Here is a 24,515-nt window from a genome sequence, read left to right as displayed (position 1 = left end):
TGATTGATTGATTGATTGACTGGTTCATTGATTAGTTCTTACAGGCTGTTTGAATGCTGACTGGTCGATTACAGAAAAACAACTACTGGAAGACCTGTTGGACTGACACGGTACGCCTGTTTTATTATTAGTATCATCAGTATTCATATTATTATTATTATTATTCTCATTATTATTGTTAATATTTGTATTATTATCATTATTTTTAGCGTTGTTACTATTATTATTAGCATTATTATTAGCATTGTTTTTACATCTCATTTTCCTCCTCTCCTCTTTCCTGTCTCCTTCTCTTCTCCTCTTCCCTCTGTTCCATCTCTTCTCCAGATGTTGACCCTCTCAGTGCTCCTGCTGCTCGTCTCCTCTCCTCTCGTCTCCTCCTCTCCTCTCATCTCCTCCTCTCCTCTCATCTCCTCCTCTCCTCTCCTCTCATCTCCTCCTCTCCTCTCGTCTCCTCCTCTCATCTTGTCTCCTCCTCTCCTCTCATCTCCTCCTCTCCTCTCGTCTCCTCCTCTCCTCTGGCCAAGGTAAACTCAGAATGAGTCTGTGGAAAACAAATATGTGAGACAATGTTAAATATATTTAGAATATATATATTTAGAAAATATATATTAAGAATATATATATTTAGAAAATATATATTAAGAATATATATATTTAGAATACATATATATATATGTATAAATTAATATATATATATATATATATACAGTATATATATTTAGAATATATATATATATATAAATATATATGTATAAATATATATATATATATATTTAGAATACATATATTTATAATATATATTTATATTTATAATATATATATATATATATTTAGAATACATATATTTATAATATATATTTATATTTATAATATATATATATATATATTTAGAATATACAGTATATATATATATATATATTTATATACAGAAAAAGAGAGCCGATGATGACTTCGTTCAAAAGGTAAAAAATGTGTGTGCGTGTGTTTATGTATGTATGTGTGTGTGTATGTTTGCGTGTGTATTTGTGTAGTTTCTATGAGTCAGACAAATACTGATGATTGAAGTTTAGCAGGAATGCGTCATGTAACTGAGGGTCCTCACATGTACAAACAGGTGTGTGTGTGTGTGTGTGTGTGTGTGTGTGTGTGTGTGTGTGTGTGTGTGTGTGTGTGTGTGTGTGTGTGTGTGTGTGTGTGTGTGTGTGTGTGTGTGTGAGTGCACAGGAATGTGTGGACTTTGAATGTCTGTTTAGGAGAATCTGTGTTTCCCAAGTTGAGGGTGTAACGCTCAGCTTAAGGAAACAACGATCTAAAATGTATAAATGAGCTGCATCGCTGTCCAGCTGGCTCAATAACATTGTGTGTGTGTGTGTGTGTGTGTGTGTGTGGAGGGTGTGTGTGTGTGTGTGTGTGTGTGTGTGTGTGTGTGTGTGTGTGTGTGTGTGTGTGTGTGTGTGTCCCTCTGCAGCAGTGTGATGGGATGGACAACTGGGTTTGTGGCAGCAACAGCAGATCCTACAGGAACCACTGTGAGCTGCACCGAGACGCCTGCACCACCCACACCAAGATACATGTGGAGCACCGGGGACACTGTCTGGGTCAGCACACACACACTCACACACACACACACACACACACACACACACACACACACACACACACACACACACACACACACACACACACACAGTTAAAACAGGGCGTGTGAGTTGTGACAATTGTTTGTTTCTGTTTGCAGAGAAACCAGCGAAGACAGACGTGAGCCCCACTAAGTCTGCATAACAAAAATGGGGACGTACTGTCCCTTTAAGAGAGAGAACGTCGCTTTAATCTACATTTCCCCTTATATGTGTGCGTGTGCAGTGGTGTGCTTCCTGTCGCATCGTGATTGGCTGAGAGACCGAGTGATCCAGTGGATTCAGGAGGAGGTCCAATCGGACAACGAGGCCTCGAACGAGACCTCCGCCGACTCGCTGCTGCAAACATACTTCAAGGTGAAGGAAACGAAGGAGGAGGAAGTGAATGAGGACATAGTGAATGAGGATACAGTGAATGAGGATACAGTGAATGAGGATACAGTGAATGAGGATACAGTGAATGAGGACATAGTGAATGAGGATATAGTGAATGAGGATACAGTGAATGAGGATACAGTGAATGAGGATACAGTGAATGAGGATATAGTGAATGAGGTACTAAACATCCGGCAAACGGTGTCTGTGCGTCGCAGGCGTACGCCAACGGGGATTCGGAGCTCGACTCCGAAGAGTTCCTGATCTTCCTGAAGCACAACGAGACGTCCCTGAACCTCACGTCCTCCAACCGGCTGGAGACGAACACGCTGCTGAGGTACAGACACACACACACACTCACACACACACACACACACACACACACACACACACACACACACAACACTTTACTTCAGTGTATCCATTTCATACAACTTATTTACTGACTTATTTCTTTAATTATTTGCTTACCTCCTTATTTATTTAATTACTTATTTATTTAATTACTTATTTACTTATTTAATTACTTATTTATTTAATTTCTTATTTCTTTCATTACTTATTTACTTATTTACTTACTTACTTATTTACTTAATTATTTGCTTACTTACTTATTTACTTACTTATTTATTTAATTACTTATTTATTTAATTACTTATTTACTTTCTGACTTACTTTTACATGTTGAGTGCTCCTGAAGAGAAAACTAAGGCTTCATCTGATCTGGTTAAAAAATAAATAAAGTCATTTATTAACAATTTAACTGCAAGTTTGACTTGTTTTCAATATGATGTTTCCATTATAATCCATAGTCCATAATCCATAGTCCATAGTCTATAGTCTATGCTCATGTGTCTCAGGTCTCTGTGCGTTGACGCTCTCATCGAGCTCTCGGATGAAAACGCGAACTGGAAGCTCAGTTTACCGGAGTTCATCAACTGCCTCACCGCCTCCTACCGGCCACAGCAGAGAAGTACACACACACACACACACACACACACACACACACACACACGAGTCACGTGGGCCGTGGACTCCTTCTTTACAGGATTAAACACATGAATAAAGCCAGTAATCCTAGATGTGAAGTAGTTTGAAGCAGGCGGTGTTGTTGGTGCAGAGTGCGCTCTGCAGGACGAGGTGCTGGAGGGCGGAGCTGAAACTCGGATGGAGTGCAACAAGTGTGTGTGTGCATGTGGAAACTGGGTCTGACCTGCAACGGTGAGGACACACACACACACACACACACACAATATATGTGTTTTTATCATAATAATAAGCCTGTTTGGATAGAATATGTAGATTATAGGCTTTTTCTCCTCCATCAGTTGATTTCTTGATCGTCTGTGTGTATCAGGGGAGCGTCGGGTGGAGGAGGAGGTGAAGGAAGGAGCAGAAGAAGAAGTGACAGAAGAGGAGTGGAGCAGGAGAACTCAACGCCCTGCAGGAGGACCGGCAGCACTGAGCTCTACTCGGCTCCTTAAACTGGAATAAAATCACTTTATTAATACACTATTTACAGCAGAATGAATTTAGAATATCCTGCAACACAATTAGACTTTTATTGCATTTTAACAGAATAATAAAGTAATTTTAATAATATGTCCTTGAATGTACCACCAAGAACATGTCAAAGTCTGGGTTTATTTCATCTCGTTGTCATCAGATTATAACACACCATCGGCAGATTAATTAATAAATAAAGCTGACTACGCGTTTATTTTAATTGCTTATCTTCCTCAAGCAAGTTTAAGTATCTGATTAATAAAAAATATATTATATACAGATTAAAGGTACTTGTACTTTAGTAATTTAGTAATTTAATTGGGCATTTTTTTTAGAAAGGAAGAAACTTGGCTTACAATGTTAATGTATTGTCTAAACAAATATTATAAAATAATTATTAAACAATAATCAGAAGCAATAGCATAATAAATAAATATTTCTTTAAATGCAATAAATAATAATGTATAAATCACAGCAAACAAACGTTTTTCCCCCACAATATTGTATCTAATAAGGCCTCCAGACAGGCTCCTCCCCTCTTATCGAGAGACACGCCCCTTCTATGTAATTGGCCAGAGTGGCGACGACGTTGCGCTCCTCCCCCGCGGTCTGGAGCGTTTGGTTTGGTCCGTAGTAGAAGTTGCCCGGCTGGAACGGACCACCGTGGCTCAGCGGGGGGGGTGGGGCGGCGGACAGGAAGGGGCTGTAGGCGGCGGGCTGGCTGGAGTAGGGGAGGGCAGGCAGGTGGTGCATTCTGGGAGTCGGAGGGAAGGAGGTCACCTGGCCCAGGAACGACGGCTCGGTCCACCGAGAGGAGGGATAGGGTCTACAGTCTGAAGAGAGACGACAACAACAACAACAACAACATCAACAACAACAACAGTTTGATCACACGCAAGTCAAAATAAAAGTGGCAAAAAACTAGAAAGGTAAAAATATATATTATTATAATGTTCTTGAAGTTGTTACCTATTGTTTCTATAAGGTATCTTACATGTTGACTACATTTAGATGACATATTCTACATTTTACTATATTAATAAATCATCTTGTTGATTAAGTTTTGATATAAAAAATACCCCAATAATTATATGTTGGCGTTATTATTGTTGTGGAAGTGACGAGAGCATGACAAATAATACAGTTTCCTCAAAGTGTGGATGATAAATAACATAAACACAAACTTTAAGATAATTATACTTTAGTTAAACAACATGTACCTGATGATGACGTGCTGCTGCTAGGCAACCGGAACACTGCCGACTTCCCCTCCTTCTGCCTCTGTCCTGGGAGACGAGCAGAGGAAGTGAGAGGAAGTGAGAGGAAGAGAGAGGAAGTGAGAGGAAGAGAGAGGAATTGAGAGGAAATTAGAGGAAGTAAGAGTAATTTAGAGGAAGTGAGAGGAAGTGAGAATATGTGAGAGGAAGTGAGAGGAAATGAGAGGAAGTGAGAATATGTGAGAGGAAGTGAGAGGAAATGAGCGGAAGTGAGAGAACGTGAGCGGAAGTGAAAAGGAAGTGAGAGAAAATGACAGGAAGTGAGAGGAACCAAGAGGAAGTGAGAGGAAGAGAGAGGATGTGAGAGGAAATGAGGGGAAGTGAGAGGAAGCGAGAGGAAGCGAGAATAAGTCAAAGGAAGCGAGAGGAAGTAATAGGAAGTGAGAGGAACCGAGAGGAAGCGAGAAGCAGTCAAAGGAAGCGAGAGGAAGTGATAGGAAATGAGAGGAACCGAGAGGAAGCGAGAATAAGTCAAAGGAAGCGAGAGAAAGTGAGAGTAAATGACAGGAAGTGAGAGGAAGTGACAGGAAGTGAGAGGAAATGACAGGAAGGGACAAGAAGTGACAGGAAGTGACAGGAAGTGACAGGAAGTGATAGGAAGTGACAGGAAGTGAGCGTGACTGAGCGAGAGCTCTCGGGTTGACCGGCGTGTCACGGCGCCTCACGTCTCGGCAGCCGCTGCCCGTCCACGGTGACCTTGATGGCTCGCTGCACGGTGGCGATCTGAGGCGGCGCCGTCAGAACGTTGATGGACAGAGTGAAGCTCTTACCTGAAGGAAAGGAACCAATACTAGTACATTAAGACACATTCTGGAGGGGGGGCAAAGCTCTCGGTCAGAATCACGCTCACTTCCTGTCACTTCCACTCAATTCCTCTCACTTCCTTTCACTTCCTTTCACTTCCTCTCAGTTCCTTTGACTTCCTCTCACTTTCTCTCAACGCCTCTCACTTCCTCTCTTTTCCTCTCACTTCCTTTCAGTTCCTTGGACTTTCTATCGCTTCCTCTCACTTCCTCTCACTTCCTGTCATTTCCTCTCACTTTGGCTCACTTCCTCTCGCTTTCTCTCATTTCCTCTCACTTTCTCTCTCTTCCTCTCGGTCCCTTTGACTTCCTCTCACTTCCTCTCGCCTCCTCTCGCTTCCTCTCACTTCCTCTCACTTTGGCTCACTTCCTCTTGCTTCCCCTCATTTACTCTCACTTTCTCTCTCTTCTTCTCATTTCCTCTCACTTCCTCTCAATTTCTATCACTTCCTCTCACTTCCTATCGCTTCCTCTCGGTTCCTTTGACTTCCTCTCACTTCCTCTCTCTTCTTCTCATTTCCTCTCACTTCCTCTCACTTCGGCTCACTTCCTCTTGCTTTCTCTCATTTGCTCTCACTTTCTCTCTCTTCCTCTCGGTCCCTTTGACTTCCTCTCACTTCCTCTCGCTTCCACTCGCTTCCTCTCACTTCCTCTCAATTTCTATCACTTCCTCTCACTTCCTCTCACTTCCTATCGCTTCTTCTCACTTCCTCTCGGTTCCTTTGACTTCCTCTCACTTCCTCTCTCTTCTTCTCATTTCCTCTCACTTTCTCTCTCTTCTTCTCATTTCCTCTCCCTTTATCTCACTTCCCCTCATTTCCTCTCACTGTGGAGTATACTCTACCTCTGCCGCTGCGGCCGATGAAGCGCAGGTCGTTGAAGTGGGCGTGGCCTTGCTTCATGGTCGCGGTGGCGTTGCGCAACTCGGCGCTGCAGTTGTCGTCGTTGCCGGCCATCACCATGACGACCACGCCGTCCGGCACGTCGTTGCACGCGGCGACCACCTGGAGGATGGAGAGAGAAGGGGGGGGGGGGGGCGGCGGGTCAGGAACCACAGCATCCACGTGACCTCTGGTGACCTTTGCCGGTGGACAGACGCCTCCTCACGGTGAAGGTCCTCGGCAGCGTCTTGTTACACCTCCAGTGCTGCGGCAGGCCGCTGCACAGGAAGTTCGGGCTGTCGGTCTGCACCAGGCCTCTAGGGGGCGCTGTGCTGCGCGGCTGGCGGGGCCGGCCCTCACGGGCGTCCTGATGGCGGTCGGCGGGCGACGGCGTTGGCGGACGCTTCACTACCGGATCTGAGAAGGAGCAACGAAGAGATCAATCCTCTGAAATACAGGCCATTCTTTTATATTTGACATTTTATATATATAAAAAAGTATTTATATATATATATATTTAAAAATCCTATATATATATATATATATATATACATATATAAATGTATATATACGTATATATATATTTATATATATATATGTTAAATTAAATTAAATAAAAAATTAAAACTTGGTGTATTTGACTGAACCTATAAATATATGTATATTTTTAGATATCCATACAATATATACGATTTAAAAATATATATTTCTGTTCTATATATATATAAACATATACATACATAAAAAAGTATTTATATATATATATATATTTTTTTAAAATCCTATATATATATAGAACATTTAAAATGGGTGTATTTGACTGAACCTATATTTATGTATATATATAACCTATATATATATATATATATTATTAAAACGTGGTGTATTTTGTATATATATATATATATATATATATATATATGTATTTAGTCAAACTACACCAAGTTTTAATTGTTTCAAATTAACAATGTAAAGAAGACGTTTTCGACCAGGAAGTGTAGAAAACTTCAACTCCCAAATCGCCGCGCGTCCTCCTCAATGACGTCATAAAATCGCGCCGAAAGCAGAAAACAAGCGTCAACAGGAGCAGCGACAACGTTTCTCCCCAAAGACTCAGGTGAAAATAACTATTTGTGCACTTTTTTTTTGTTTCTGTCTCCCTCCTCCTCCTCCTCCTCCTCGTGCGTTGTGTTTGATCCACCGCAGCGTTTGAATAGGAGGGACCTGCGGCGCATTATCATTCAGATTCTACTGCCGGAGGGGAAGTTACTGCGGTCACACCACCTGTCCCCTCGGGGTGCACCTGTGGGTAGCGCGCGCACGTGTGTGTGCGCGCGCACGTGTGAATTTGCCTGGGATCTGTTTCTGCTATCTTGTTATTTTAAGCTCGTGGTCGTGTTTTTAAAGGGGAACGCTCACGTGTTGCGTTTACGGACCATATTTCGACTCTCTGTTGTTGACATTGACGTCATGTGTTTGTGTTTTGGGGTCGTTTTAGAGACGTTTAAAGTTGAGCAATGTTATCCGTAATCTCTACGATGGGTTATTTAATTAGTATATTTACTTATATACTTTCACCTGTAAGTAAATGTATTTTACTTGTAATTTTTGTATGTATTTCATTATTTTTAATGTTTTGTACTATCTGGACCGTGAGTCTGAAATAGAAGTTTGATTGATTTGATATTACAAACTGTAAAGTAATAATCAACAGATTCTGAACTCTAACCTGTTTTATATGTTAGCTTTGTGTACCTAATAAACCGGCAACTGAGCATTCAGCTTCACCCCGACGAGCAGACACCCAGTGAGACCGGGACACTGAAGATATATAAGTGATACGATGGAGACGTTACATTTAGAGGTCCTGGTTTAATGTGTGTGTGTGTGTGTGTGTGTGTGTGTATGTGCGTGCGTGTTGCTGTCGTCAGGTTCTGAGCCTCATGGCCGGATCTAAAGAGCGCCCGGCAGCCAGGACCAGCTTCATCCCGGAGCTACAGAGCATGATGTAAGACACACACACACACACAGAGAGAAAGGGAGAGACCCACGCACAGATAGACACACACATACACACAGAGAGACACAGAGACATACACACACACACAGACAAATGCACACACACACACAGAGAAAGAGAGAGACACAGAGACACATGTGCACAGACACACACACACACACACACACACACAGACTCACCCCAGTACAGCATGGGGCTGCTGAACAAACTGTTTGAAGCCATAAAATCCTGTTTGACAAAATGACAGAAGAGTGTGTGAGATTAAACTGTTTTGCTTCACATTATTATTATTATTATTGTATTCATTCAGATTCACAGGTTGACTTAAAAAAAACTAACATTTTAATTGTTTTGGGTTTTTCTTCTTATACCATCTGAGCTGAATTTTTTTGGAGGAAAACTCAGTAAATAAAGATTGAAAAATATTTCCACTTCCTGTGAAATCAAATATTTCTATTTCACAATATTAATAGAAATATCCTACGATGTCGGTAATAAAACCAACTGGTCGAGCGAGTAAACTCACGCGTTTTGGTGTGAACGCACCTTCAGAAATAATGATAAATAATGTTTGACAGGTGAAAAGAGAAAAGCGCTTCTGTTCGGTTCTTTCTCTGCAGGAATCTGATTTCTGTTTGAACAGGAAGTCGATCGCTTGGGATTTAGGAAATATAAATTCACAAGTTTCACCTTTCTGGCATTTTATAGACAAAACGCTTCATTAATACACGAAAACAATTGGATAAATAATCATTAGTTGCAGTCTTGGTTAACACGATGTACAGCTCCAAAATAAAAATAATCTTATGGACAAAATAGACAATAAAAAACATTTAGAAATGCAAAATTAAACATTTTAAAATTGAAAATTAAACATTTTAAAATACAAAATTACAAAATTAAACATTTTTAAATTGAAAATTAAACATTAAAAAAAATGCAAAATTAACATTAAGAAATGGACAATTAAACATTTAAAAATAGAGGATGAACATTTTTTAAATGGACAGTGAAAGAATTTTAAATGGCCAATGAAGCATTTAGAAGGTACAATTAAATATTTTTAAATGGAAAATGAAACTTTTAAAAATAGACAAAGAAACATTTTGAAAAAGAAATTTGTAAAACTATTATACTTGTATAATGTTATTGTTATTATATAAAACCACAAGGAATTGTTTTTCTGTCAATTGTGATCTTTCATTGGGTTTTTCAAAAGAAGTCACGTGTGTGTGTGTGTGTGGGTTTTGGGGTACTCACCGTGTTTTTCTGTGTGTGTGTGTGTGTGGGTTTTGGGGTACTCACCGTGTGTGTGTGTGTGTGGGAGCTGCAGAGAGTTGGTGTTGGCGGTCAGAGAGGCTGGATCCAAACTAAACCCCAAAACCTAAAACGACCAACCTGCCCACAACCCCAAACCTCACCCCGTGTGATTGACGGCCAATCACGGCCCAGAAGGCGGGGGGGGGCTGTGTGTGTGTGTGTGTGTGGGGGGGGGGGGGTCTGTTTGGTGTTTTGTATGCACAGAAGGGAGGAGAGGAGGAAAGAGCTCCAGGATGTGGCTTCAGGTTAGACGGCCATCATGGAAGTGGCCAGTGAGGATGCAAATTGAGGTTTGCCCCATTGAGGTCAAAGAGTGTGTGTGTATCAGTGTGTGTGTGTGTGTGTGTGTGTGTGTGTGAGAGAGAGAGAGAGAGAGACGTGGTCTTGGGATATATGTCATGCAGTACAGACAAAATAATGTGGTTTTTTTCCTCTTTTTCTGGAAAACCAATTAAAAAATATTTGCATGTAACAAATTTCTCCAGCTGTTAAATGTTTAAACGTGAGCCGTCACACGGGAACTCAGGAAATATACAAGATATGACGACGTAGTGTTGTTGGCAAAGGGATTTCCTAAATGTGATATATACAGGACTGTAAGAAAATTAGAATATTGTGATGAAGTTCTTTATTTTCTGTAATGCAATTAAAAAAACAAAAATGTCATGCATTCTGGATTCATTACAAATCAACTGAAATATTGCAAGCCTTTTATTCTTTTAATATTGCTGATTATGGCTTACAGCTTAAGAAAACTCAAATATCCTATCTCTAAATATTAGAATATCATGAAAAAGTATACTAGTAGGGTATTAAACAAATCACTTGAATTGTCTAATTAACTCGAAACACCTGCAAGGGTTTCCTGAGCCTTGACAAACACTCAGCTGTTATAAATCTTTTTTTTTACTTGGTCTGAGGAAATATTAAAATTTTATGAGATAGGATTTTAGAGTTTTCTTAAGCTGTAAGCCATAATCAGCAATATTTAAAAAAATAAAAGGCTTGCAATATTTCAGTTGATTTGTAATGAATCCAGAATGCATGACATTTTTGTTTTTTTAATTGCATTACAGAAAATAAAGAACTTTATCACAATATTCTAATTTTCTGAGACAGTCCTGTATATATATATATACACAACAATAGGTGTGTGTGTGCAGTAGTCCCCGTAAGAAGCAACTATAGATATAATATATCGTATTGCCCAAGCAATATTTGGACATTAATGCATAAATAAACACAATTAAATTGTCTTTTAAGGATCTTTTGAAACATTTTATGGAGGAAAATGATTTAGTTAAATGGGACACAGTGATGTTGATATACATGTATCCTTTTTTGTATATATCTTTTTATATATAAATTTTAAAAAGAGGTGTTTATATATATATATATATTTTAAAAAGAATGTGTGTGTGTGTATATGTACAGGACTGTCTCAGAAAATTAGAATATTGTGATAAAGTTCTTTATTTTCTGTAATGCAATTAAAAAAACAATGTCATGCATTCTGGATTCATTACAAATCAACTGAAATATTGCAAGCCTTTTATTCTTTTAATATTGCTGATTATGGCTTACAGCTTAAGAAAACTCTAAAATCCTATCTCATAAAATTTTAATATTTCCTCAGACCAAGTTAAAAAAAAGATTTATAACAGCTGAGTGTTTGTCAAGGCTCAGGAAACCCTTGCAGGTGTTTCGAGTTAATTAGACAATTCAAGTGATTTGTTTAATACCCTACTAGTATACTTTTTCATGATATTCTAATATTTAGAGATAGGATATTTGAGTTTTCTTAAGCTGTAAGCCATAATCAGCAATAAATCAGAATAAAAGGCTTGCAATATTTCAGTTGATTTGTAATGAATCCAGAATGCATGACATTTTTGTTTTTTTAATTGCATTACAGAAAATAAAGAACTTCATCACAATATTCTAATTTTCTGAGACAGTCCTGTATATAAAGATATATATATATACATCTTTTTTTTAAATATATATATTTTATATATATATACAAAATATGTATCTTCTTACATATAAAGATATATATTTTATTTATTTATTTTGCGCATATATATATATTATATTTTATTTTATTTATCTTGCGCATATATATATATATTTCCAATGCATGTTTCAGGTTCGCTCTGGGCGATGCTCGCCGGCCGCTGCACGAGACGGCGGCGCTGGTGGAGGACGTCGTGCACACGCAGCTCATCACCATGGTAACGTAGAGACAGTGCTGGAGCAAAGAAATATCTCCTTTTTAAAATACCACTTTAATTCTGCACCTCCTAAAAGTGGAGTTGGTTTTATAATCTGCCGAGAAGCTTTTTAGGATGTGTAAAGTGATAGTTTATCGTACTGTCAAGCAGATTTATATTATTCATCTTTATTATCCATCTGTTCATCTATAATAGAATTAAAGAAAGCAGTATATTCACAGCGTGGCTGTAAGACGTTGAAGAGAAACTGCTGATGTTGCAGTTTCTGAATTTAAATTAACAATTAAAACCTTTTTAATATTTTAAGTTTCCCATCTGTCTATTTTCTTTGTTTCCACTTTTCTATTTTTTTTGTAAAATAAATTAACATTTGGCTTCATGCCCCAGAAATCAAAGATCGTGAAGACAATCTTAATAAAATTATTTTAAAAGACTAGAATCTAAACTTTCCGCTCGTCCCCCAACTCTTTTTTTTTATTACTCTGATCGATGTGACGCCTGCTCCTCGATGCAAATTCGACCGCCCCACGTGATTGGTCGGTTCATCAGCTGCATCAGGCCTGCGAGGGGGCGTCGCTCCGCGGGTCCAGGGTCATTTCAGCCGAGGACATCCTGTTCCTGATGAGGCGCGACAAGGTGACACACACACACACAGGAAAAACTACTAAATTCCACCTTTAGAGCATATTAGCATATTTATGATTGATTGCATCCGCGTGTTGATGCTCCTCCCCCTTTTTATTTATTATTCCCCTCCAGAGGAAGGTGGCGAGGTTATTAAAATATCTCCAGTTCAGAGATTATAAATCCAAACTACTCAAAACTCTGGAGGATGAAGACGTGCATCAGGACACCGGTACGTCCACGGCGAGCGACGACGTTAAAAACATTTTAAAAAGTTGAGATCACATTAATTACTAATATTTGTGTTTCACTCTTTTGTTGTTTTAAAGTACATTAAATGCATTAAATGCATGTTTGAGGACCACATTCATATATTTAACTTTACGCCCGTGTGTGTGTGGCTGCAGACAGGTCGGCCGCGCCTCCAGGTGGCGTTGCCGGCGGTAACCAGCGGAGGCAGCGATTGGCCCAGGACTTCCTGATGTGGATGGATCAGACTGGAGAGCTCCTCTCATTGGCCGATAGGCAGGAAGTGGACCCCGTCAAACAGGAGCGGATGGAGGTACGAGGCCGCAGCACCGATTGGACTGGTCGACGGTAGATTTGAGTGTTTCTAAATGTTGATTATTGATTTTGTGTGTGTGTGTGTCTCCAGCGTTTAGAGCGTCAGACCCGAGAGATGGACCAGGGCCAGTACTCCGAGTTCTGTGAGAGTCGGCAACTCAGCTTCGGTGAGGTTCTAATCGAGGGACTCTCGCGATCAGCTCTGGGAAGTTGATAAAAGACATTTAAAAAAATCTTTATTGATGCAGCAGGTGAGGCGGCCCGGTTCTGCCTGACTACAAATGCAGATGAGCAAATATAATTAATGCAAAATGATTCGTTGTCTGCGTGGATCAACGACTTAAAAAAGATCTTGCGCATTGTTTGTTGTTTTTTTGGTTCGTAAAATGTCCCTAATGGGCAAATAGTTTTCAAATGTTTTCCCAACAAAAAACAAAGTATTTACAATAATATAATACAGGAAAAAAAAGATGTTCCCGGGTTATAAGTGTGATTGAAATGTATGTATATGGAAGATGTATATAATTTTTCTTTATTTCATATTAGTTAGTTATTATATAGAATAATATTGTATTGCAATGAATAAAAATACACACACAAATTAAAAAAATACACAACAAAAGCAATAGTGACATTTGTGAAGATGGAATTTAAACTTGTTTTACTTATTGATTTAAAACAATTGATCCCATTTCAAAAAGAAAAAGAAGAAAAAAATATATATATGTATACATGTATATTATTATTTTATTATTATTATTTATATAAATAAATGTGTGTATTTTTATATATATATTTGTATTGATATTATTTTATTTATATATATATATATTCCTTTTTTTCCAGACTCATGAGTCCATAAAGCAGCAAACACAAACACACAACAATATATAAAATACGAGGACACGGTACAATCACTGCAGTTAAAAACTACCTTGTGGTTAAAAAAAAAAACATTAAACAAATTTGTGTGTATTTTTGTTTCCAGCCAAGAAGGCGTCTAAGTTCCGCGACTGGCTGGACTGCAGCAGTCTGGAGCTGAAGCCCAACAGCATCTCCATGGAGATCCTGTCCTACCTGGCCTTTGAGACGGTCGCCCAGGTAACGGGTCGACTCGTTACGGCTGCACTCCGTCGTGTGTGTGTGTGTTTTATAAAAATATTTATGTATCCTTCTCCAGATTGTGGATTTGTCTCTGTTGGTAAAGCAGGAAATGACTGCACAGACGAATCCCATCAGTCATGTGATCTCTACCAGCTACATCCAGTACAACACTCACACTGAGGTACACACACACACACACACACACACACTAACTATAGTGTAGCCACAGTGTTGTAACGTCTTGATTTCCACCTTTCCAGGTTAAGAAGGATCCAGACTCCCCTGAAGCCACGCCCCCTTCTACTCCAGGCTCCTCCCACTCGTCAAAGCCCCTCCCACAGGGTAACGGCAGCCTGGACGGCCGGGCGAGGCAGAGGAAACGCAAAAAGGTGCGAGTGTGTATTTAGTTTCATGAAAGACATTTTTTTTCCCATAGTGTGCCGAAGTCTAAATGAATTTTAATTTTTTAAGGATTGTAAATAAATTAAGTGCCAGATGTCATGAAAAAAATGACACGTTAATTTCATTTTGTCAAATGTTGAAAAAGAAGCATTAGTATGTTGACTTGTCCTAATGTACCTCCAGTGTGTGTGTGTGTACATATGAATGTTTCTTAAATATACTATCTAGATATACGAGATATATCCTATGTTGTATGAATACACTAGTGTGTGTATTAATACACGTGTTTCAGAGCTGTCCGGCTGCAGTGGAGCCTCCCAGTGGAGCCATCCAGCCCGGCCACGTCCGAGAGGCCATCAGAAGATACAGCTACAGACACACGGTACGGACAACGGTGTTCAGGTTTACTCAATTTATTTGGAGTCCTTGAATCCATCGCAATACTTCCTTCCCACTGACATTAAATAGTGTATTTATACACACGCTGTTCCTGTTTCTATTGGACTGACTTAAAGTTGATTGTAACCCCCCCCCCCCCTTCTGTGTGTCAGAGTGCCTATTGGAGGAGGGGGATGGTCTTCCTCGCCTGCTGATTGGAGAAGAGGGACGGTTTGCAGGAATAACTTTTTGTTCTTCTGTTGTAATAAAAACGTCATTTTTTTTTGAAAAACAAATAAAATACTTGATGCAGTGTCGTCAGTTTGAGAAGAAAAAAAACTTTATTGGTCATTAATACAACGTACTACTGAGCATGCTCAGAACTCAGCATGGGACACAGCAACGAGGAGGCGGGGCTTAAGCTCTGGAATTGACGGAAATGGTAAACGAAAAAAAAGACGTTTTCATTACGATGAACAATGTTTGTCTGTTTCTAAATGCTCCGCTATAATCCACGTGTCTGAGGAGCGTTTGAGCCCGTCAGTGTTTCTGGGCGCCGTTGATCATGCCCTCGCGCTCCATCACGATGTCGCCGTATCGCTGCTGCAGCTCACGCTCGCGCTCCATCTGCCGCTCCACGTCCTCCTTCAAGGCCTGAAACACACGGAGCGACGTGAATGAAGTCAGAGAATCAATTAAGTGAAAGCTAAGCTTGGAAAACTATTTAATTCATATTCAGAATGTTTTTCTCTGTCTAACTTCACGAAAACAAGTTTAATGATATTAAACGGTTGTTGAATAATTTTAGATAAATTAATAATGCCCTAAATGATTAAACAGAAGTTGGATAATTCTACTGTTTAGTTATAACTGCTTAATAAATGACATCTAAGATTTTTTTCTGATACTATTCACTTTTTGATTAATTGGAAACGCTGAATTAAATAAATACACGTTTACAGATAGATTAATAAAAGATGAATTACCTCTTTCCTCCGGGGGATCGCCATGTCCTCTTGTTTCTTCAGCTGCTTGAAGGTCTCCAGCTCTGTGGCCGACTGCTCCACCTGGTGGACACCACGAGTATTGCATCATTGCATTTATACATTATATTTTTAAAAGACACCACTCATATTTTATTCAATAAAACAAGACATTGACATCTGGAAAAAGGTCACGGATGTCTTCAGATTAAATGTGTATAGCACCATAGATGATCTGGGACCAGTTTTTAAACATCCATACCTGCTCCCAGAGGTCGCTGTGCTGCTTCAGGAGCCCCAGGGCTCGGGACTGGAACCCTCCCAGCAGGATCTTCAGTTTCTTCTCCAGTTTAGCAGCTCGCCGGGCCTCTGCGGTCATGTGACCCCGGTTCACCTGGGGCGGGAAAAAGTGGCAGCCATGAAAATATATATTATATATATATATAAATATTTAAAAAGAATAAATATATACATTTTCACACAAAAATATATAAATATACAAAAATATATATTTTCTAAATATATATATATATAAATATATAAAAATATTTATTTTAAATAAATATATATATATATTCACCAACAAAACCAAAAATATATATTTGGAAAAATGTATATATAAATATATATAAAGATATTTAAAAATATATATATATTTATATATTTTCACACAAACAAAAAAATATATATATAAAACAATATATATAAATTCAGGGACAACTTCTATTCGCCTTTCTCACATCTAGTTTTTTCTCCAGGCTTTCAATGCGGTCCTTCTTTGATGCCAGGTTGGCTCTGGTGTACCTGTTCTGAGCCGGTAGATATAAAACCTGCAGGAGAGAGAGAGAAAGAGAGGGAGAGACCAGGTCAATCAACAGCTCCTGACTTCTTGTGACGCTGAGGGCGACAGAGGGACGCTCACCTGTCCGTAGCATTCCTCCCACACCTGGCTGTAGGCCTCCATGCTGAGGTCACCGTGGCCCATTCCGCCCTTCACCACCTCCATTTCTGCTGCCAGCACCGTCTTCGCCTGTTTGTTAACGCAACAGTTCATCCTCATTAGTAAATAATCACTTCTTAAACACAGAATAGTGACGCTTCATGTGTTAACACTGTATTCTCTCTCCTGACCACCAGGGGGCGACTCTGGTTGTAGTAAGACGTGTACGTCACCTGCTCCATGTCCTCCGTGCTGACGGGCTTGTAAATATGCGCCTCCAGGTACGCGATGTGCGAGGCGTTGTTGGACGTGGAGGCGGGGCCTCTGGCCTTGGCGCGCTGCAGCTGCCCGCCGGCCGCGCTGGCCGTCGGGTGGTGCAGGCAGTCGTGGTGCAGCATGGTGATCATCTCCTGCTTGATGAGCTCCTCGGCCAGCTGCAGGTCCAACAGCTGCTCCATGGAGGACGGGCGGAGGACGGACTCGTTCACCTGTCGGAGACGAGGTCAGCGAACGCCATTCCAACAACAACAACAACAGGAAGTGGGCGTGGCGTCACCTCGGTGGGTCTGGGGAGGCTCCTCTGAACCGCAGTGTGTCGCAGCTTCAGCTCCTTCTCTCTCTCGGCATCGCATATCACCTGAGACACAGAGACACGTGGGGTCATGTCTCCATACGAGGTTAATAAGCGTTTGAGGCGTGTGTGCGTGTGCGTACCCTCTTGCGTGACTCTATATCCGCAGAGTCTTCGATGAATCCCGCCTCCGCCTCCGTCTCCTCGAGTTCCTTCTCTGCGTTTTCCGGGAGAACGATCTCAAAGTCGTTCTTGGGAACAGGAAGTGACAGCAGGCCCTGCCTCAGCTGCTGCAGGCTCTCCTTTTGCTGGGGGTGCTGTTAATACAGTTGCTTATTCTTTCTCTTTATATCCCCCAAAAACACCAAACATGGCTCTACGAACGGTTAAAGACACGCCGAGGAGTCAGGAGGTCCTGGGTGGAGCTCCAGAACACCAACATTAGTTGACGATGTAATCATTCATTAATTTTTTTAATAAAAACACGGCACCAGAAATAAGGGGGCGGTTCCCTTGAATCACCCGACGTTGACATGTGATAAAAATCAAGGTTTTTTTCCTTATTGGTCAACATGTACAAAAATAATTGTGTTTTTTGTGAAAATATAGATTTTGACTTTTATATATTTATTTATGTATAGATTTATTTATGTATAGATTTTAGATTTTTTAGTTGGTTAACATTCGCACCGCTCGTCCTACGGGCTTAAATTCCGTGAGTCGACCCCTGGTGGTCAGGAGAGAGAATGCAGCTTTAACAAGTGAAGCATAGACTTCTATACAACCAGAGGAGTCGCCCCCTGGTGGCCAGTAGTTGTATTCTCAGTATTACGAGAAGCAGGTCGTTACCATGTGTTTGGTGTACGCCGGGTCGGTCAGCTGCTCCTCGCTGTTAATATTCAGCTTGTCTCTCAGCGGCGTGCGGAGCGGGGTCAACCCCGGGGTCACCGGCCCGCGCGGGGTCAGCGCCCCCCCGGCCTGCGGCGTCAAGCTGCCCTCCGACCCCTGGCCTCCTCCGGGGGTTCTGTGGAAAACACACGGCGGCGAGCGTTTAACGGCGTCGTCGCAGATATAATAGTTGAGGAGGAGGGGGCGTGGCCTCCTTACCTGAACGGCGTGGTGATGACGGTGTTGGGCGTCTGCACCTGCTGCCGCTGAGGCGTCACGCCGCTGAAGTCGCTGTCCTGCAGCGGCGTGTTGAGGCCGCCCTTCAGAGGCGTGTCGATGTTGGTCAGAGCCATCAGGTTCTGGGCTTCCTGAGGACGGAAAGATTAAAACACAACATTAAAACATATATGCTATTCATCAGAAAATATGAGAGAATAAGTTGCGTTGTTTTCATTGTCAAATGTATTCCTGTAATTATGATTTATTTATTGTTGTAAATGCATGCAGATGTCCACTAGGGCTGCAACAGTCCCGAAACGACTTTAAAAATATAGATATTATTGTTGAAATTAGAATTGAATTGAGATTAAATCTCGTAATGAGTCGTCTTGAGCGTGACTCGGCATCTGAGCGTTAAAATAATCAAACCCATAAGATATTAGTTCATTAAAATGTATGAAAGAGGGAGAATATTAGTAAAAATAAAGTAAATAAAAAAATCTATTGAACATGCTAAAAATAAATAATGTGACATTTTAAATAATCCTTATGAGTGCGAGTTTGTTCCTCTTCTGTGTGTGTGTGTGTGTGTGTGTGTGTTACCTGCAGGATGCGGTCCTGCACCGTGGGCGTGCGCGGCGTGTGCAGCCCGGCCGACATGGCGTTGGTGACGCTGTACTCCGACAGCAGGGCGGAGGACGCCGAGCTGCTGCTCTCGCTCTCCTCCGCCGCCTGCCGGGCGACCTCGCTGGCGACGCCCAGTTTGACGACTTCCTCCAGCTCGATGTCGCTGATCTGCGGGGGGGAGGAAAGCCGAAACGCTCGATTACCGCGGCGTTCGTTTCGGGGGCGGGCGTCGGACTCGGGGCGGCGCCGGGTACCTGAGGCGTCGGCAGAACCAGCTTGGAGCGCTTCTTGGTGAACTCGGCCACGCCGCTGGTCTGCAGGATGGCGGACGGGAGGTCGCTCTCCTTCTTCTTCTTGATCTTCTGCCGGTCTTTCTTCCTGTCGCGCTCCTCTTGCTCGCTGGCCGGAAACACGGGGAACAGATCGTCAGTTAAACACGAGGTTCGCCAGAAGAGTTGGAAGCTTCTTCGAGACGTCGACGTTCTCAAAGTTTTATTTTGTTCCCTCACGTTTCTCGTCGTGTTTAAATGCAGATAAATACCAGGAGACAATATTAAAATCATAATTTATGAACGTTCAGGGTTCACAGACTTCAACCATCACACCAACAAACATTTAGTGAAGTCTCCGTGTGAACATGAAAAAGTGAAAACATGCAGTATTTAATCTAACTGAGAATTATAAAGCATAGAGAGAGAGGGAGAAAGGAAGAGAGAGGGAAAGAAAGACAAGGAGAAGAGAAAGAGAGAAGAGAGAGGGAGGAGAGAGAAGAGAAAGAAGTAGAAGAGAGAGGGAGAAAAGGGGAGAAGAGAGAAAGGGAGAGGAATGGAGAAAGAAGGAGAAGAGGGAGAGAAGATAGAGCGATAGGGGATAAGGAGAAGAGAGAGAGGGAGACCAATTGATTTACTTTTCCAGGACTTCAAACCAAATATTCATGACCAAACATTTTGTGAAGTCTCAGTTCAGACATGAAAAAGTGTGAAAATGTCGTATTTAAACTAAAAATGAGAATTCCAAAACATACAGTATATATATATATATATATATATATACACACATACACACACCTCTTAAATGTACATGGGATTACATTTTTTGGGGGGGGCTGTGGTTTTGTGTTAGTTTAAGCCATCTGTCTGTGTGTGTGTGTATATGTGTGTGTGTGTGTGTGTGTGTGTGTGTGTGTGTGTGTGTGTGTGTGTGTGCCTGTGTCTGTGTGTGCGTGTGTGCGTGTGTGAGGCCCGGTGTGTGGCGCTACTGACTTGCGGAGCTCTCCCTCCAGGTGCTGCTGCCTGAGCCGCTTGAAGTTGGGCTCCAGGTTGTTGTACTCCTCCATGCTGGTGTCATAGAAACCCTGGAAGTGACCAGACACGGTGACATCAATGAGGTGTGACATCAAGCTGGATGAAATGGACCAAAACAACAACAACAACTGATGGTCGTTACCGTCGCAGGTTTCTTCTGGAAGGGGATTTCAGCGTTGTAGTCCACGCCTCTCTTCTTCTTCCTCTTCTTCTGAACATCGATGCCGGCTGCTCTCAGCTCCCTGCGCTTCTGCAGAGCGGCCAAACGTCTAGAGGGGGGGGGGGGGGGGGGCGCGCGCACACACACACACACACACACACACACACTCAATGATGTATGCACACTTGTAGGTGTTTTCCATCCTGCAGCTGAGAACATCGGGCATTACATTTTGTATATTACTATTATCTTCCTTTTTTTAATGATGAAGCCATTATAACCCAGTATTGGTAAATACTGTGTGTGTGTGTGTGTGTGTGTGTGTGTGTGTGTGTACCTGGCTTCCTCCAGCTGTTTCTCCCGGGCCTTCCTCTTGGCCTTCTTGCCCTGGGTGTTGGCCAGTCGAGCCCTGGCCTCCGACAGCATCTCCAGCTCGTCTGCAGACAACGAGACGGAGAATCATTTCATCGCAACTTTAAAAAATCAAAACAAGGGGCGAAAACCCCACAAGTTGATGTCATTAAAAGGTCTAAAAAAGAGCCGTGGAAGTTTCTGGAAGAGGTCAGTCGTCAACAGACCTTCGTCCATGTCCACGGGGTCGGGTCTGGCTGGTTTGGTTTCAGGGTTGGGGTCGATCTCTCCCGGTTTTAACTTCCTGGGGTCGTCTCCCACTTCTTCCTCGTTGTCTCTCTGTGCCGCCTTGTCTCTAAAAACACACAAACACGGCATGTAAGATACTCAATAGAGGTGCTTCACACATTGTACTGCAGAGTATCCCACAGTCCAGGGAAATAGTTCCTGCTTTGTATTTACAGTATACTTGTAGATGTTAGGCCTGTGTAGTGCATAAATGTGTGTGAACCTACAGCAGGTATTCATAGTGCTCCAGGCACTGGGCGGCGGTGCGTCCGATGATGGGAGCGATGGTCCGCCACTGGGTGGGCATCAGCTTGGCCAGATGGAGCAGCTTCTCCTCCTCTTCTCTGGACCATTCGGTTTTCTTGATGCTGGGGTCCAACCACTCGTACCTGCGGACAGACAAAAAAAACAAAGTTAAGAGTTTTTATTACCGTAAGGTTATGTTTTGATCGCCGTGTATTTACTTATTTATTTGTATGCGTGTTACTCGCATATTAAACCGAATCGGATGAAATTTGGTGGGATGATTGGTTATTATCCGGGGACCGTTTGATTAGATTTTGGGATCGATCGGGTCGAAGATCAAGGTCATGAAAAGGTCAAACTTATTCTTTGAATCGCATGAAATTTGGTGGCATGATTGGTTATTATCCGGGACCATTTGATTAGATTTTGGGATCGATCGAGTCAACGGTCATGAAAAGGTCAAAATCTTCTTTTTACCTTAGCGCGGTCGATTTCTATCCAATTGGCATGCAACTAATGCCAAAATGTTCATAATTCAATGCCCAATCTTGTGAAATGCGAAGGTATGCGCTCTACCGAGTGCCCGTTCCAGTTCTGTTTAAATTGGGAAAAAAATATGTCTTTTGCCATGGAGACTTGAGCAGAGGACCCGTGTAGAGAGAAGACGCACAGAACAAATATCCAGCTACAACAACAACGGACGTTTTCCCCGATACTTCAAATTCTTGGCTTCCAATCAAACGGGAGTTTTTCAGGGTTCTTACACATTTTGACCGATGGATTTCCAGAACTTTAAACCAAATTTCCAGGACCAAACTGAAATCTCGGTATAAACATGAACAATTTAGAACATGTTGCGTATCGAGAGCGTACGCCGGCTTATATTTTGAGCGTCTTTCTTTAAAAAACATATGAATTATTTCAAACTCGACGTAAATGAATATGTGATTATAACACACTTCCATGACTTTTCCAGGCCTGGAAATGACCATTTTAAAATTCCATGACTTTTCCATGACCGTACGAACCATGTTTTTACAATATTTTCATTTCATTATTACGGCGCGTTCGATCTTGGTCATGAACAAACTTCACGTCTTTGTGTTGAGACTCACCATCTGGCTTTACACTGCTTGGCAGACTTGCGATGCAGCAGGGAGGCAATACGAGACCACTGGTTTTTGCCATATTTCATCACCGCCGCTTTGAGGATCTCATCCTGGAAGAAAAAGAAGATTATTAAAGCGGCAGGCACAAATTATGAAGCGTTATCTTGCTGTTGTTTTTCATGCAATTAACCGTATGCAGATACCTTTCTGAATTACTATGATAGCTTCACAATTTTAAATGATGCGGACACGAAAAAGAAAATGTAAAACCATTTGCAGACAATGTACAGAGCTAAAGTGAAGTCACTGCTAGACTGTGTACAAAGTTTATTTTCAATACATGAGTGTAAATATGATTTGAGAGATGTTTGTAAGTTCACGGTACAAAAGGCTAAACAAGGGATTCAAAGAAGATGTATTTCTGTTGTAGGAGTCCAATTATGGAATAATGTTGAAATGGATGTAAGAATGGTGAACTCCTTTTTGGTTTTCAAGGGAATTATTTATAAAACAATTCCTGAGAGTTATAAGTGTAATTAAAAACGTATTTATATGGAAGATGTATGTGGTAGTATATATAAATATATTTTGATTTTTATAATGTTTTTTTCTTTTTTCTTTATTTTATATAAATTTTCTGATTTATTTTGATTTCAATTTAGGATATAAATTTAGAAGCATTTTTTGCTTCTACCTATACCGTTTCAGTGTTTCTCTTTTGTATATTATATAGAATAATATTGTATTGCATTTGATTTACTGAATAAAATACACAAACAAACAATTTAAAAATCAAAACAAATAAATAACTAATTAAAAACTCCTCTTCAAAAGTCACAGGAGACACATTAACAATAACATCCGCAGTCAGATGTTGACAATAACAGTTAACACTTTAGTATATTATTGAGAAGCATTTTATTTATAGTTTGTTTTGCTCTTTTTTGTGTTTCTGCTCTTAAACTTCAGACACAGTTAAATGTCCCGCTGGGTTTAATAAAGTACTTTATTTATCGTCTATCCTTTAATATGTGGGTCATTTCTAGAGCAGTTGTCTCCACCACTTGACGTTAGCACACATGCTAAGCTGCCATGTTTGCTAACGCGGCTAACGTCACTTAAAAGCAACAAAACGCACGTAGTGACGTTAAATAAACTCCAGAGATATATTTAAAAAAGAGCTCAACTTTAATGGCGGGTTTAAAGGCCAGTAAAATGAGTGGAGCGTTTTCTTCGCGCCCGGCTCGTATTGAGAGGTTAGCATGGAGCTAACGCTAGCCAGGTAAACACGCACCTCCGTGTTGCGCCAGACGCCTCCTTTGATCATGATTCGCGGCATCGCGGCGGCTCGCTGCTTCCTCCTCCTGCGGTAGAAACGGTCGCTGGAGACTTTCGACCAGTCGTGGAGAAAAAGGTTCGTTCACGATTTACACTGGAACTGAATCCGAGCGCGAGGGGAGCGACGTACGTGCACCGCACCGGAAACTTGTGTCGCAGGATTACGCTTCCGCCGCAGAGTTTGGCGGCCGGTTGGCGAACAGGTTGAGAGGCGCATCAGCGCCACCAGCTGGACTGGAGTGGTATTGCGAGTGGATTACAATACAATCAAATTAAATATTGTGAATTGCAAAACACTTTCCAACTATTTTCATTTCCTTTATTATTTAAAATCTTAAATGTAATATACTCTGCTATTTAATT

The 24,515-nt window shown here is 41.2% G+C and overlaps 3 protein-coding genes and 1 pseudogene across 3 annotated transcripts; 2 read left to right on the top strand and 2 right to left on the bottom strand.

The window, feature by feature from the left end:
• Nucleotides 1-327: 327 nt before the first annotated feature.
• On the top strand, nt 328-3,530 carry LOC130207601 (follistatin-related protein 1-like; annotated as a pseudogene).
• A 481-nt stretch (nt 3,531-4,011) lies between these two features.
• On the bottom strand, nt 4,012-8,724 carry runx2a (RUNX family transcription factor 2a). The gene is made up of 6 exons (XM_056435778.1): nt 8,682-8,724; nt 6,709-6,899; nt 6,446-6,605; nt 5,464-5,568; nt 4,742-4,807; nt 4,012-4,354 (listed from the first exon to the last, which is right to left on the bottom strand). Exons 1-6 carry the CDS (start codon nt 8,722-8,724, stop codon nt 4,029-4,031), a joined length of 891 nt encoding a protein of 296 aa, XP_056291753.1. The 3' UTR covers nt 4,012-4,028.
• supt3h (SPT3 homolog, SAGA and STAGA complex component) lies at nt 7,551-15,445 on the top strand. Its single transcript, XM_056435777.1, has 12 exons — nt 7,551-7,599; nt 8,414-8,490; nt 11,972-12,056; nt 12,606-12,692; nt 12,816-12,912; nt 13,088-13,242; nt 13,336-13,411; nt 14,233-14,345; nt 14,425-14,529; nt 14,609-14,737; nt 15,043-15,132; nt 15,302-15,445. The coding sequence occupies exons 2-12, from the start codon at nt 8,426-8,428 to the stop codon at nt 15,341-15,343; spliced, it is 1,044 nt and encodes a 347-aa protein (XP_056291752.1). The 5' UTR covers nt 7,551-7,599; nt 8,414-8,425; the 3' UTR covers nt 15,344-15,445.
• Nucleotide 15,446: 1 nt separating this feature from the next.
• cdc5l (CDC5 cell division cycle 5-like (S. pombe)) lies at nt 15,447-24,304 on the bottom strand. The gene is made up of 19 exons (XM_056435776.1): nt 24,109-24,304; nt 22,821-22,924; nt 21,687-21,848; nt 21,399-21,526; nt 21,158-21,257; nt 20,803-20,929; nt 20,619-20,710; nt 19,611-19,755; nt 19,333-19,524; nt 18,730-18,878; nt 18,472-18,646; nt 17,766-17,930; nt 17,608-17,688; nt 17,285-17,539; nt 17,034-17,141; nt 16,852-16,941; nt 16,374-16,505; nt 16,115-16,195; nt 15,447-15,782 (listed from the first exon to the last, which is right to left on the bottom strand). The coding sequence occupies exons 1-19, from the start codon at nt 24,151-24,153 to the stop codon at nt 15,669-15,671; spliced, it is 2,445 nt and encodes an 814-aa protein (XP_056291751.1). The 5' UTR covers nt 24,154-24,304; the 3' UTR covers nt 15,447-15,668.
• Between the last annotated feature and the right edge of the window lie 211 nt (nt 24,305-24,515).

The sequence above is a fragment of the Pseudoliparis swirei genome, chromosome 17, assembly GCF_029220125.1.
Source record: "Pseudoliparis swirei isolate HS2019 ecotype Mariana Trench chromosome 17, NWPU_hadal_v1, whole genome shotgun sequence".
Lineage (NCBI taxonomy): Eukaryota > Metazoa > Chordata > Actinopteri > Perciformes > Liparidae > Pseudoliparis > Pseudoliparis swirei.
The sequence above is the reverse complement of the archived record's forward strand: the minus strand, read 5'-3'. Positions and strand labels throughout refer to the sequence as shown.

What these genes read in the sequence shown, in the direction of transcription:
- supt3h (XM_056435777.1), top strand. Translation starts at nt 8,426, where the DNA reads ATGGCCGGATCTAAAGAGCGCCCGGCAGCCAGGACCAGCTTCATCCCG. An exon ending in TCCTGATGAGGCGCGACAAG is followed by an intron (nt 12,693 to 12,815) that starts GTGACACACACA and finishes ATTCCCCTCCAG; the next exon opens with AGGAAGGTGGCGAGGTTATT. An exon ending in GATACAGCTACAGACACACG is followed by an intron (nt 15,133 to 15,301) that starts GTACGGACAACG and finishes TCTGTGTGTCAG; the next exon opens with AGTGCCTATTGGAGGAGGGG.
- runx2a (XM_056435778.1), bottom strand. Translation starts at nt 8,724, where the DNA reads ATGGCTTCAAACAGTTTGTTCAGCAGCCCCATGCTGTACTGGG. An exon ending in CGCTGCCGAGGACCTTCACC is followed by an intron (nt 6,606 to 6,708) that starts GTGAGGAGGCGT and finishes TCCATCCTCCAG; the next exon opens with GTGGTCGCCGCGTGCAACGA. An exon ending in CATCGGCCGCAGCGGCAGAG is followed by an intron (nt 5,569 to 6,445) that starts GTAGAGTATACT and finishes CCTTTCCTTCAG; the next exon opens with GTAAGAGCTTCACTCTGTCC.
- cdc5l (XM_056435776.1), bottom strand. Translation starts at nt 24,153, where the DNA reads ATGCCGCGAATCATGATCAAAGGAGGCGTCTGGCGCAACACGGAG. An exon ending in GCGTCTGGCGCAACACGGAG is followed by an intron (nt 22,925 to 24,108) that starts GTGCGTGTTTAC and finishes TTTTTCTTCCAG; the next exon opens with GATGAGATCCTCAAAGCGGC. An exon ending in CCCCGTGGACATGGACGAAG is followed by an intron (nt 21,258 to 21,398) that starts GTCTGTTGACGA and finishes CGTTGTCTGCAG; the next exon opens with ACGAGCTGGAGATGCTGTCG.